Source organism: Eulemur rufifrons, chromosome 3 (genome assembly GCF_041146395.1).
Source record: "Eulemur rufifrons isolate Redbay chromosome 3, OSU_ERuf_1, whole genome shotgun sequence".
NCBI classification, from domain to species: Eukaryota; Metazoa; Chordata; class Mammalia; order Primates; family Lemuridae; genus Eulemur; species Eulemur rufifrons.
In genome coordinates this window covers 560,091-572,338 of record NC_090985.1, presented here as the reverse complement: position 1 = coordinate 572,338, position 12,248 = coordinate 560,091, and the positions used below count along the sequence as shown (strand labels likewise).

Genomic DNA, 12,248 nt, shown 5'->3' with positions numbered 1-12,248 from the left:
GAACGGGAGAGGCCCTGGCCGTGTGAACGGGAGGCCCTGGGAGGTGTGAACGGGAGGCCCTGGGCCGTGTGAACGGGAGGCCCTGGCGGTGTGAACGGGAGGCCCTGGCGGTGTGAACGGGAGGCCCTGGGCCGTGTGAACGGGAGGCCCTGGGCCGTGTGAACGGGAGGCCCTGGGCCGTGTGAACGGGAGGCCCTGGCGGTGTGAACGGGAGGCCCTGGGAGGTGTGAACGGGAGGCCCTGGGCCGTGTGAACGGGAGGCCCTGGGCCGTGTGAACGGGAGGCCCTGGGCCGTGTGAACGGGAGGCCCTGGCGGTGTGAACGGGAGGCCCTGGCGGTGTGAACGGGAGGCCCTGGGCCGTGTGAACGGGAGGCCCTGGCGGTGTGAACGGGAGGCCCTGGGCCGTGTGAACGGGAGGCCCTGGGCCGTGTGAACGGGAGGCCCTGGCGGTGTGAACGGGAGGCCCTGGCGGTGTGAACGGGAGGCCCTGGGCCGTGTGAACGGGAGGCCCTGGCGGTGTGAACGGGAGGCCCTGGGAGGTGTGAACGGGAGGCCCTGGGAGGTGTGAACGGGAGGCCCTGGGCCGTGTGAACGGGAGGCCCTGGGCCGTGTGAACGGGAGGCCCTGGGCCGTGTGAACGGGAGGCCCTGGCGGTGTGAACGGGAGGCCCTGGCGGTGTGAACGGGAGGCCCTGGGCCGTGTGAACGGGAGGCCCTGGCGGTGTGAACGGGAGGCCCTGGGCCGTGTGAACGGGAGGCCCTGGGCCGTGTGAACGGGAGGCCCTGGCGGTGTGAACGGGAGGCCCTGGGCGGTGTGAACGGGAGGCCCTGGGCGGTGTGAACGGGAGGCCCTGGGCGGTGTGAACGGGAGGCCCTGGGCCGTGTGAACGGGAGGCCCTGGGCGGTGTGAACGGGAGGCCCTGGGCCGTGTGAACGGGAGGCCCTGGCGGTGTGAACGGGAGGCCCTGGGAGGTGTGAACGGGAGGCCCTGGCGGTGTGAACGGGAGGCCCTGGGCCGTGTGAACGGGACGCAGGGGAGGGCAAAAGATTCGCAAGCGTCCTTAGCAACGGCCACGTCGCTGGGCTAAGGAAGCTCCTTTGAACACGGGTAACTATGTGACTACACGTGTGTGGCTGCTCTGCCGTCACAGCCAGTCGGCTCGGGGAGGCCAGAGCTGCTCGGGGACATCCATGGGGCTGAGGTTTGGGCCTCGGAGCCCAGACCATGCTTACTTTCAGCCTGTCCAGCTCCAGCTGGTCCCTGCTGGCGGGGGCGGCCGGGGGGGAGCCGGGCACAGCGGCGGGAGGCGACAGGCCGGCCTCGCTCTCGCTGAGCTTGATGATGACCTCGTCCTTGGCCTGGATGGTCTCCATCAGCATGCCCAGCTGCTCGCTGAGCTCGCCCACGCGGCGCTGCAGCGCCCGCACCTCCTGCTGCAGGCCGTCCCGCTCCAGGCCCAGCCGCTCCAGCTGCCCAGCCAGGCCCAGGATCTGCCCGTCCTTCTGGCGCAGCAGCTCCTGCGTGTCCCGGGGGGGCCCCTCGCAGAGCCGGCCGCTGGCGAAGTACCTGTCGTACTGCGAGGACCGCACCGTCTGCTGCAGCAGCCGCACCAGCTCCTGCAGCCGGGGGGAGGGGAGCGAGGAAGAGGAGAAGCAGAAATCACCACCGCACCGCATGGGGCAATCGTCGGAATGGGAGGAAATGCAGAAACTTTACTGCAAACACTTCAATACCGAACTTCCTCTTGGAGGATCTCAAAAATAGAGAGGAAAAAATATTGACTCCAAAAGACAGTCTGCAGAGAACAATCACAGGAAGCGGGAAATAATGGACACACATGCTGTAACTAGCAATGGTTACAAGCAAACATCCGTCAGTATTAAAAGTCCGTGCACTTCTGAGAAGTGTAATCAGGTCTCATTAGCTCAGAAGGAAACTGTGTTAACAGGATGTAGAAGCTCTTAACACGGTTAAAGAGCTCCCGGCGGGCGCTGTGTTTGCAGAGATCCAATCTCGGGGGCGGGGCTGGGCGTGGGCGCTGACAGCGGCCCCCTCTGACCTCCCTGAGGACACCCTGGCTGTCCCCGCAAATCCACACACCTGAACAGACGGTCACGGACAGGGGCCACGGCCACACGCAGCTTTCAGGGAAAGCACGTTCTGGGAAACAGACCCGCCCCCGGAAGATGCAGGGAAACGCACGCCGGGCTTTGCTCCTCGGTCCTCGGGAAGAGGCAGAGCCGGAAGGAAAGTTACCTTCTGGCTGGACAGGTCTTTCTTCAGCCGCTCCAGCTCCTCCTGCTGACTCTGCACCTGCAGCTGCATCTCGGAGGCCAGCCTGCCGCCCGACGTCCCCTCGCTGAAAGGGTCACCACTGCTGTGACGATTTCTGTACGACCCGATGATGTCTTTCAGGGGGCGTTTTCCTTTGTAGGGGTTACGTCCAAACTCGAAGGGGAATCCTGAGCCGGTCATGCCTACGTGAAAACAAAACTTGTTTAAGTGCAGGCCAAATCTTCCTCTTGGAAACTACAATAAAACGCAGCATTCTCACAAGTCATCCTCCAAGGCGTCGTGCATTCACGGAGAAAGCCGGAAAACAGAGCCGCCCCTCCACCCCTGCATCCCAGATAACAACCGACATGCTTGAACCCAAGCATGACTCCCCACTGGGTCCTTCCTCGGCAGCTTCCGCCACATAATCACTTCACAGGAAAAGTGGGACGTGCTGGGGTCCTTATTCCTGTTTCTGCTAATTTGTCCTTAGTGGGGAAACCCCCAAATACTCAAATGCATGTTTTGTGTTTGGTTTTGTTTCCCAGTGTGAACACACCTCTGGGCTCGAGTGTGTCCTGCAAAGCTCACGTGCTGGAACCTCAGGCCCCACCGCGGCAGCGCAGGGAGGTGGGGCCTGACCAGAGGGCTCTGCCCGGCAAGAGGCTCAATGTCACCACCAGAGTGGGTTAGTGACAGAAGTCAGTCCAGCCCCCTCTTGCTCCTGCCTCTGCCACCGGACGGCACAGCACGAAGGCGCCGGCCAGACTCCGCGCTCTTGGGCTTCCAGCCTGCAGGACTGTGGGCCACACGCATTTCTGCTCACTGTGAACCGCCCAGTCCGTGGGGTTCTGTGGTGACAGAACCGAAACACACAGGTGTGAAAGCACCACTATATTCTCTTCCTCAAAAATGGGTATTTGCAAATGCTGTGGGATCCAAATAGATCTTCGTGTGGATAAATTCAGATGTCGATACGTACTCAGAATACAAAGAGGAGACACAAAGGAGTTATACCATGTAGGTCTGATTTACAGAAAGTCAGAAACAGGCAGAACCAACCGACACTGTTAGAGTCGGCACAGCCGTCCCCGGGTTGGGACACAAACTGCAGGGCCCTGGGGACGGTGCTGGCATCGTCTTCCTTCTTGAGTGACTGCTGGTCACACCCGTGGTTCACTCTGGGACAATTCATGGAGCTACACGTCCCTCATTTGGGGACTTTTCTGTAGGTTGTATTTCAATAGGAAGTTTACTTAAAAACAGGGGGGAAAATACCGGGAAGGGAAGTTTACTCCCTGTGAGCAGCGTGGAAACAAGCGGTGGGCTGAGTCTTGGAGCCGGCTCAGGAAATGCTCATGAATCAAGCAAGACCAAGGTCCCGCGGCATCTTTGTCTCTGCAGGACCTTCCCACGCCCTCGGAGAGCGGATGAGGCCGGGCGGAGGCTGCGAAGGCCACTGCCAGTCACGACACCACTCGCCGCGGTGCTGCGGTTTCTCACCCCCTCCCCCAGCTCCCTGAACCCTGCTGACCCCAGTCTTGCTCCCCCCCACCCCCCACGCTCAGCGTCCACCGCAGGTCAGAGCCAGGAGTGCCTGTTCTCAGCAACCCCAGTCCCTCTTCTTCCGGAAAGCTTTCCCAGCGCGCCCAGCCCCTCCCCCCGTGCTCCCACGGGCCACGCCGGTCGCCGGTGGTCACGCATGTCCAGCTCGGCCGCACCTCACACCGCGTCACGCGGGCCCCGTGGGCTCCACGCCATGACCCTGCGGGACACAGGCCGGTTCCCGCTCAGAGCAAAGCACACCAGTCCTTCTCCAGGGGACAGGAACACGCTTCCTTCACTAAGTGGCTGCTGTCCCGGTAGATCCCCCAGAACCTTGCCTCCCCTCCTGCAGGCCGCGCTAGAGTCGGTGCAAGGCGGCATTTTGAAATCACTTGCTATTCTGCGTTTAAAACATCAACATCCCCTAAAGGAATTAACAAACCTAGGACTGTTAGCGGCTGTTCAAAGCATCTGGCAAAAGGCTGGTGGATAGTTTTGTGCCAGGACCAGGCCGACAACCCCTAAACCCGTCAGTCTGGAGGCCCAGAGAGCCGAGACCCGGCGTGACCCGGTTCCGGGTGCGAAGCAGCAGGAGTGGGCGGTGCCTCCTCCACCGAAAGGTCTTCTTGCCAAAGCTAACCGCCAGCCCCGAATCTGGGCAGGCCGCGGGTCCACCCAGCAGCACACAGGACGTGCGCGCTACGTCGCCTACAGAGGCCCAACCAGCGAAGGCCAGCCGTGCAGAGTCCCCAGCACGAAGAGCTGGTTCCCCACAACGTGGCAGAGGCCAGAAAAGCCAGGCAGCCGTTTGGACAAAAGCCCTGAAACACAGCGACTAGCAACGCGTGAGCTCGTCCGGATCCTCCTTTGAACAAACTGACCATAAACAGACACCTGTGAAACAATTAAGGCATTAGGTCAATTTAAGAGCTGACTGTAACTGTGATTAGATGTAATAATGAAGTTATAGTTTTTTAAAAAGTCATTCTCTCTTAGAAATACGTACTAAAGCATTCACAGATACAGTGGACTAATGTCTAGAATTTACTTTAAAATAGCCCGGCGGACGGCAGGGCGGGGAGGGCCGGAGTGGAGGAGCCACAGAGGGAAACACGGAGGCCGCAAGCTCACGGTCGTGGAAGCAGGGTGACAGGGACACCGGAATTTACGATCCTGTATTCTCTTTTGTACATTTCAAGTATCTATCAATAAAAAGTTTTCTTAAATCAATAGTTCCGCAAAGAGCACTATGATTTCTATATATTCTATCTTCAAAAAAGTTTATGAGCCATTGAACTGGACAGTCAGTTGTTTCTTGTAACGTTTAATTTTTCAAGCCTTTATGTTTTACGTCCCATAAAGACAACCCAAGCCCCCCTGGACCTTACCCTTCTAGAAACACCTGATAACGTGCCTCCCACTTCACTGGCGGTGAACGCTTGGCGGTGAAGAGAACGTCAGAGAAGGGAACCACGTTTATACCTTTGCTCACTTCCGGGGCTGGTTTCTTCTTCTCTTCCTGCACCATGGACTCCTCCAGGTCCTTAGGGGTCGGGTCCAGAAGCTCCCACTCCTCACTGGTGTAAAACACGGTCTTCCGGCTGTCGCTGTGCCCTCTCCCAGGACGGAAAGAGGACATCGAATTTCTGTTGGGGAAAAGCGTGTGTGCTATTAAAAAAAGAAAGTAAAAGTGTGAACTAAAAACTAGTGAGCTTGATGATACTGCAACAGAAACTACCTAAAATGAAACAGAAAAAGACAAAAGAAAGAAACAAAGGAAGGAAGGAAGACGGGTCAGGGAGCCGCGAGACGCCATCGGGTGAGCTAACGCACACGGGACTGGTCCCCTGCGAGGGGAGGGGAGGGGACGAAAGTTTGTGAAGAAATAATGACCCAAAATTTCCAAATTGGATGAAAACTATAAACCCACAGATCAGAGAAGCGTAACAAACTTCAAGCACAAGAATCACGAAGAAAACTGTATCAAGGCACATCATAATCAAATTGTTAAAAAGAAATAATTTTAAGTATAAACCTCATTTGCAAAAGAAGGAAAGGTATCATCAAATTTTTATTGCCAAACTGTCAAAAGGCAAGGTGCATGTGTTTATTATGAAGAGACAGCTCAGATTATTCAAGTTCTTTTCCTTTTCTTTAGATTTCAGGATATTAGGGGGTACAAGCATTGTGGTCACACATGTTGCCTCTGCACCACGCAGGCCAGAGCTACGTGAAACGGAGAATCATTCGGGCGGAGAGTGAGTGACGTGCCGAAGAGGACACGCTCACAGGAATCAGTTACTCGCAGACACACACGTATGTGCGTGTACCACCCTGCAGAACATATCCGTGCCTGCTGAATGCTGCCTCGGCAATGAGAGGAACGAAATAGGAAAACTCTCAGCAATACAGGGACGTCTCCAAAAGATCACGTTAGAAAACACAGACACAGAAGACTACACGCAGAATGGTGCCATTTCCATGAAATTCCTTTTTTTTTTGAAAGGGGGTTCTCGCCGTGCCGCCCACGCTGGTCTCAAGGTGCTCCTGGTCTTGCGTGACCCTCCCTCCCGGCCTCCCGAGCAGCTGGGACCAAGGCACGCGCGGCCATGACGGGTTTGTACGATGAAGTTCTCAGAAAGGCAAAGCCACAGCGACAGAGAACAGAGCGGAGGTTCCCCGGGGCCAGGTTAGGGGTCCACTGCCAGGGGCCGTGAGGGAACTTTTGGGGTGAGGAGAATGTTCCGCATGTCGGTGATGGAGTCGTTACGTCACGGTGCGTAATGTCTAAGATCCGTCCGCCTCTTCACCTGAAATAAGTGAGCTCACTCTAGGCAGATGACACCACAGCAAGGTCACTAAAATAAATAAACGCACAAACACACACAGAAGAGGAAGAAACGGCATCACTTGGTGTTTCCTGAGGGGGCTGAACAGCAAGGGGGAAAAGGCTTCATCTCCAGTTTGAATCAGACGGACGACATTCTCCTAGAGAAGAGTCATTTCTTTTTTTTTTTTTTTTTTTTTTTGTGAGACAGAGTCTCACTCTGTTGCCCAGGCTAGAGTGAGTGCCGTGGCGTCAGCCTAGCTCACTGCAACCTCAAACTCCTGGGCTCAAGGGATCCTCCTGCCTCAGCCTCCCGAGTAGCTGGGACTACAGGCATGCGCCACAATGCCCAGCTAATTTTTTCTATATATATTTTTAGCTGTCCATATAATTTCTTTCTATTTTTAGTAGAGATGGGGTCTCGCTCTTGCTCTTGCTCAGGCTGGTCTCGAACTCCTGAGCTCAAACGATCCGCCCACCTCGGCCTCCCAGAGTGCTAGGATTACAGGCATGAGCCACCGCGCCCGGCCTGTTTCTTAATGATTAAAAAATGCATGATCTTTTTGCCTTTTTATTTGAATTTCTTAGAGTACTTAAACAGTTCAGACGTGTGCGGCGAGACCACCAACACACGTTCCCACCGCAGCGTCAGCACGTAGGGACGCCTGGCCTTCCGCTCACCGCTCCAGCAAGGAGGCGTCACCACGAACGTGGCCGTCACACCTGCTACGACCCGGCCCGTGTTTCCCGCAGTTCATTGACTCAGCACCCAGCGAGCTGCCGCGAGGACGGCACAAAGCCCCTGACAGGTGCCGGCTGGCCCCACACAGCCGCACGGAAACCGCTCAGAGGGTTCTCGTCAAGCCCCACGGTGACCCCGTCGGCAGACACTGTGTAAAGCCTGATTTTACAGAAATTATAAAATTTCAAAACAGTTGCTCAGGGAGAAAAAGAAAACTCTCGCAGAGGCTTGATAACTTTTGCTCATGATTTTGACACAATGGGCCGTCCCCGCACAGAGCCCCGGCCCCGCCCACGGCCAGGACCTCGCAGCAGCGGCCTCCTCTCCGCGGCACGTCACGGCCGTCACCGCCAGGTTTAGGGGCGAATCTCCTGGCCATTTGCTCCTCAGCTCCGGTTCGCAAAGGGCGAGGGCAGGAAGCAGGGATAAGGGCAGGACACCCACACCAGCCTGGGGGGGAGGAGAGAAAGTTCCAAGACTTCCACACCCTCCTCCCCCCGAGGTTTCCGTCTCCAGCCCGCTGCAAGGCCCACCTGGACACAGCCCCGCTCTCACCTGCAGCCGGGGGCGGCCTTGCCGGGGGTGCCGCCTGCCAGCCTCGGCCGGGCTCACGGTGAAGCCTCTGGAAGCCGAGAGGCCGCAGAGCCAACCCCGTTTCCGCTCCTGGTGGCGAAACCCAGTTCTGCGATGGTGCAACACGGGGTCGGCACCGCACAGACTCTCAGACGCTGCCCGTCCACGCAGCCACGCAGCCTGCCCGTGTTCCCCCCGCAGGGCTCCCGGCCGGCGACACGGGGGGCTTTGGCCGGTGCTGGGCGCTGCTCTTCAAGGTGCCGGCTGCAGGAAGACCCCACTCCCGCCTGACCAACCTCCGAGCGGTGCCGGGCTCTCCCGGGCCGCGCGCTCGGTGTCTGCTGCGTTATCCGACCACCCCTCGCTGCTCTGATCCCACGAGGAAAGTCAGGCCCCACCCCGCGGCAAAGCGGCCGTGACAGCTGCCGTCTCCAGCCTGAGCTCTTCTTAAACACACACCAGCAACCTGGGTCACGCGGAAACCTCTCTTCCCACGCCTGCACACTCCACACGGAATTCTACACAATTCAAAATACCTGACCGAAACAGGAATAATTTATTCGGCACTCAGCGGAGTCCGACAAGCGGCCAGAACGTACGAGTCGGGAGAACTGCCGGGAAACGTTCCACGGAGTCTCTCCAGGACTAGCAGCTCCCCACGCTCCCCGCACGGTCAGGTGTCAGGCGACACCAAAGCTTCTCGGCGGCAGGACGACACCACTGGGGCACAGTTTCGGACCTGGGGGGCCTTGTGGGCGAGGGGGCAGCAGGCTGCCTCCGGGGCTGCCGTCGGGCCGGCCCTCGAGACCACAGGCCACGTTTGGGACCCTCCGACCGGCAGCGGCCATCCCAGTAGAGAGGATTCCGCGCCTCCTCCCCAGGGTCTGGGAATACGGTCCTGGAAGGAACCCCCCAGAGGTTCGTGTCAAGGAGGTGAGAACGAGGCTGTCTGAAACGGCAGGAAGTGGGAACAAGCAGACGTCCCCAGCCGGGGGACTGGTTACATAAACCAGGGCACGTCCTAACTGGCTGCACAGGACGAGGCCCCAATCGGGGCTGACGAGTGCGGACGCCCCAGACAAGTGACCGTACGAGGCCTCGGCTCAGAGGGGCAGGGCAGGGCCCCATCCGCTCCACCACCGACAGCCCCCGGCCCCCCGGCCCCCCGGCCCCCCGGCCCCCCGGCAGGTGAGCGCGCGGCTTTGGTGCAGGGGGCCTCGCGGCACGGTGGACAGAGAGAGGCCACGTCTGAGGGAAGCGTGAGTGGGACGCTGGGACGCCGAGTGGCTGAAACAGCCGTGCGTTGAGACAGGCGTGCTCTGTCCGACCCGTTCTGCGTGGGTCCCCCCCCACAGCAAACGGCAGGACACACAAGTGACTTCAGTGCCATCAGCTACTTCCGGAAACTGGACCGAGAGGAACTTTCGCTTCTACCTGTGTACCCTCAGCACCGGCTTTTCTGTTCCCAAGCTCGCCCACCTTTCACCGTTGCTCGTGTGCTGCGAACACAGCTGGGAGGGCAGGACCCCAGGCCAGAGGCGGCGTGCGCTGGTTTGAATGTCCCCTCCGAAACTCACGCTGGAATCTAACTGCCACTGCGACGGTGTCCGGGGTGGGACCACGGACAGGCGATCAGGCCATGAGGGCCGGGTCCTCACGGATGGACTGACGGAAGCCTGGTGGGGGCTTCCTGACGCACGGCGGGTTCAGCCCCCTCTTCCCTTCTGCCTCCGCCGGGGATGACGCCGCACAGAGTCCTCACCCGATGCCACCACCGTGACATCAGACCCCCAACCCCAGCCTCCAGAACCGCAAGCCGGCAAACGTCCTCTCTTTGTACATTACCCGGCTGGTGACTGAGACATCCCTCCCTGCTTCTCCGGACCCGAGGGGCAGAGCTCCAGGCACGGCCCAGCACCCGGGACGGACGCCGGTCCCGGCCCACAGAGCCGCAGAGCTCCGCTCCCTGCTGGCAGCGCCGCTGTGGCCGAGCACCTCCCACGCAAGCCGACACGCTCCGCTGCAGCCGTGCTCAGGCATGTGCGTCCTCACCCTGGCCGCACACGCCCACCCCCGGTGCCCACACACACACGGGACGTGCCACAGTTTCGCAAGAGCTCTAGTCCGTTTACCTGCTGTGATCTGGACTGTTAAAACCTTAAATGAAACAGTCGTTTAAAGCAGGAAACCATTAAAAAGGCACTAAAAACAAGCCCACGCACCTGTACAGGTGTGTGCACACGGGCACCGCGCGGCCAGGCCACCGAGGCCACCGAGGCCACCGAGACCTCCTCGCCGAGTCGGGGGCTACTCGGTGTGGCCCCGTCACCTTTCCTGGGCAAGTCACACCCATCACTTATCACCTAAACTTTCCAGTTTTGTTTTGCTTCTTTTTAAAAAGTGGAACAATGACTTACAATTGTGAAACAAATTCTAAGCACAGAATTTTACAAGTTTTTAAGAATTTTTTTCTCTAATTTTTCACAACTGTGTCACCTACATCCTCACAGTAATCTTTTTAGGGACTCACCTTTAGCAAATTTCCCCTAAGTATTCAACTCATTTTTCATAGAAACAATTCCACGCTATACTTTATAGGTCCACTAAGCATCTCATTAAATTGCACGACTACAGTAACAAGCACGACAGGCGTCACCCGGCCAGGAGCAAGCCCGGCGACTGGGACAGGTCCGTGCCTGGGCCGGCAGCAGAGCCTACCCCTCCGCGCCGTTGGGGGGACCCCGGAGCCACGGGGAACTGGAAACCTCCGTTCACCAGGGGAGCCGGTCAAGAGAGGTCCAGCCATATCGTTAAATAGAATCAAAGAACAGACAAGCACTGAATTATCCTTTAAGCCTTGACTACACTCTAATTTCGGTGGCATTCTGAGTACATGAAGAAATACAATTGTGAGCCATTCATTTATAACATAGTAATAAAATTGTTCTACTATTTCATGGTTATTAAAGTCTGTCTATGCACCTAAAGCATTTTACTGAAACCTTCACAAAGCACAGCGCAAGTGGAAATACAAACAAAAGGAGACAAAACGCCATGAAGACCCAAGTCCTCACGCCCATCGGCCCGGGGTCTGCACGGAGGCCCCGCCTCCCAGGAACGGCCCGGCCATGCGCGGGGCCTCCCAGCTGACCCTCCCTCGCACCTACTAAGCGCCAGCGCCGTGCTGGCACTGTACGCGCGCTGACTCGTCGTCACCCTCCAGCCTCATGAGGTACGCGTGGCCCTTTCGTCCCGTTGCGGATGGGAACGGAGGCGCCGTGCTCCGAGACTGCCCACCCGAGTGACCCGGCTGCTGAGTGGCACCGCTGGGCCTGACCCAGTGGCTCCCATCCCCAGGCCGCACCTCCTAGTGGTGTCCAACACAACAGCTGCCGTGTGAGTTGTATTTAACTCACGCTGGCTTGGAGCCCGGGCCCTTGGGAAGCAAAAGCTGGGTAAAACCCTGCAGTTGGTCCAGAAAAATCTTGCTTGTCGATGTTCTTACTGTTACAGTTAATACTGACAAATGAATTCTGGAAATGTGGATTAAATGAATAGAAGTCAATAAATTTCATTTTTCACTGAATTAGAAAGGACTGTTTTATTTTCGAAGTTTTTATGCTATTTTCATAATAAAACACCACGGCCCCAAAGAGACAATTTTTCTTCCTAGTGTGCAGTCAACGTGCTAACCCTGAACGGGACCCACCAGCTGTGACACACACGTGACACGCCCACGTCCCAGGCAGGAGACTCACCCCCAGGCAGAGGCGGGAACGCACCCCGAGTTACGGGTCTGTCTCCCCTCGTTCCACCGTCTCCCTGTGTGGGCGGCCGGGCTCCTGGGGGGGAAACTCTGGCAAATCGACCGTTCCCCAAATACACCGCCGTGACGAAAGGCGGCAGGAGCACGGGGCCCCCAACCCAGGGACCCGCGCATGGTTTCGGCTCTGCCACACGCTCGCCCTGCGACCCTGAGCAAGTCACTCCCCTCTCCAAGCTTCCCCTTTCAACCTGTCAGGTGCGGGACGGGCTCTCAGGGGCTTCTGGCACCTGTAGGGCACAGAGCGGGAAGCCCGACACGCTGGAACAGAGGACAGCAGGGGGCCCGGGGGAGCTGCCCCCTTGCCTCCCCCCTCCCCGGGGCTGGGAGAGCTGGGGGACCCAGCCAGGTGACACAGGGCACGGGGCGCAGACAGCAGCACGGTGGCAGAGGGGCTGCGGCGAAGGGGAAGGCACAGAATGCTCAGAGCACGGAGGCTCGCGGAGCGAGGACACGGGGAAGC

General features: G+C 58.3%; 1 protein-coding gene across 3 annotated transcripts in view; it reads right to left on the bottom strand.

The window, feature by feature from the left end:
- Positions 1–12,248, bottom strand: part of TBC1D2B (TBC1 domain family member 2B) — a 63,523-nt gene that overhangs the window by 19,470 nt on the left and 31,805 nt on the right. For all 3 annotated transcript variants that reach the window (XM_069466518.1, XM_069466519.1, XM_069466520.1), the window contains exons 4-6: positions 5,303–5,466; positions 2,258–2,478; positions 1,234–1,617 (exon numbers count right to left, since the gene is read on the bottom strand). In XM_069466518.1, coding sequence (XP_069322619.1) covers positions 1,234–1,617; positions 2,258–2,478; positions 5,303–5,466 — 769 coding nt within the window. The remainder of the gene's footprint in view (positions 1–1,233; positions 1,618–2,257; positions 2,479–5,302; positions 5,467–12,248) is intronic.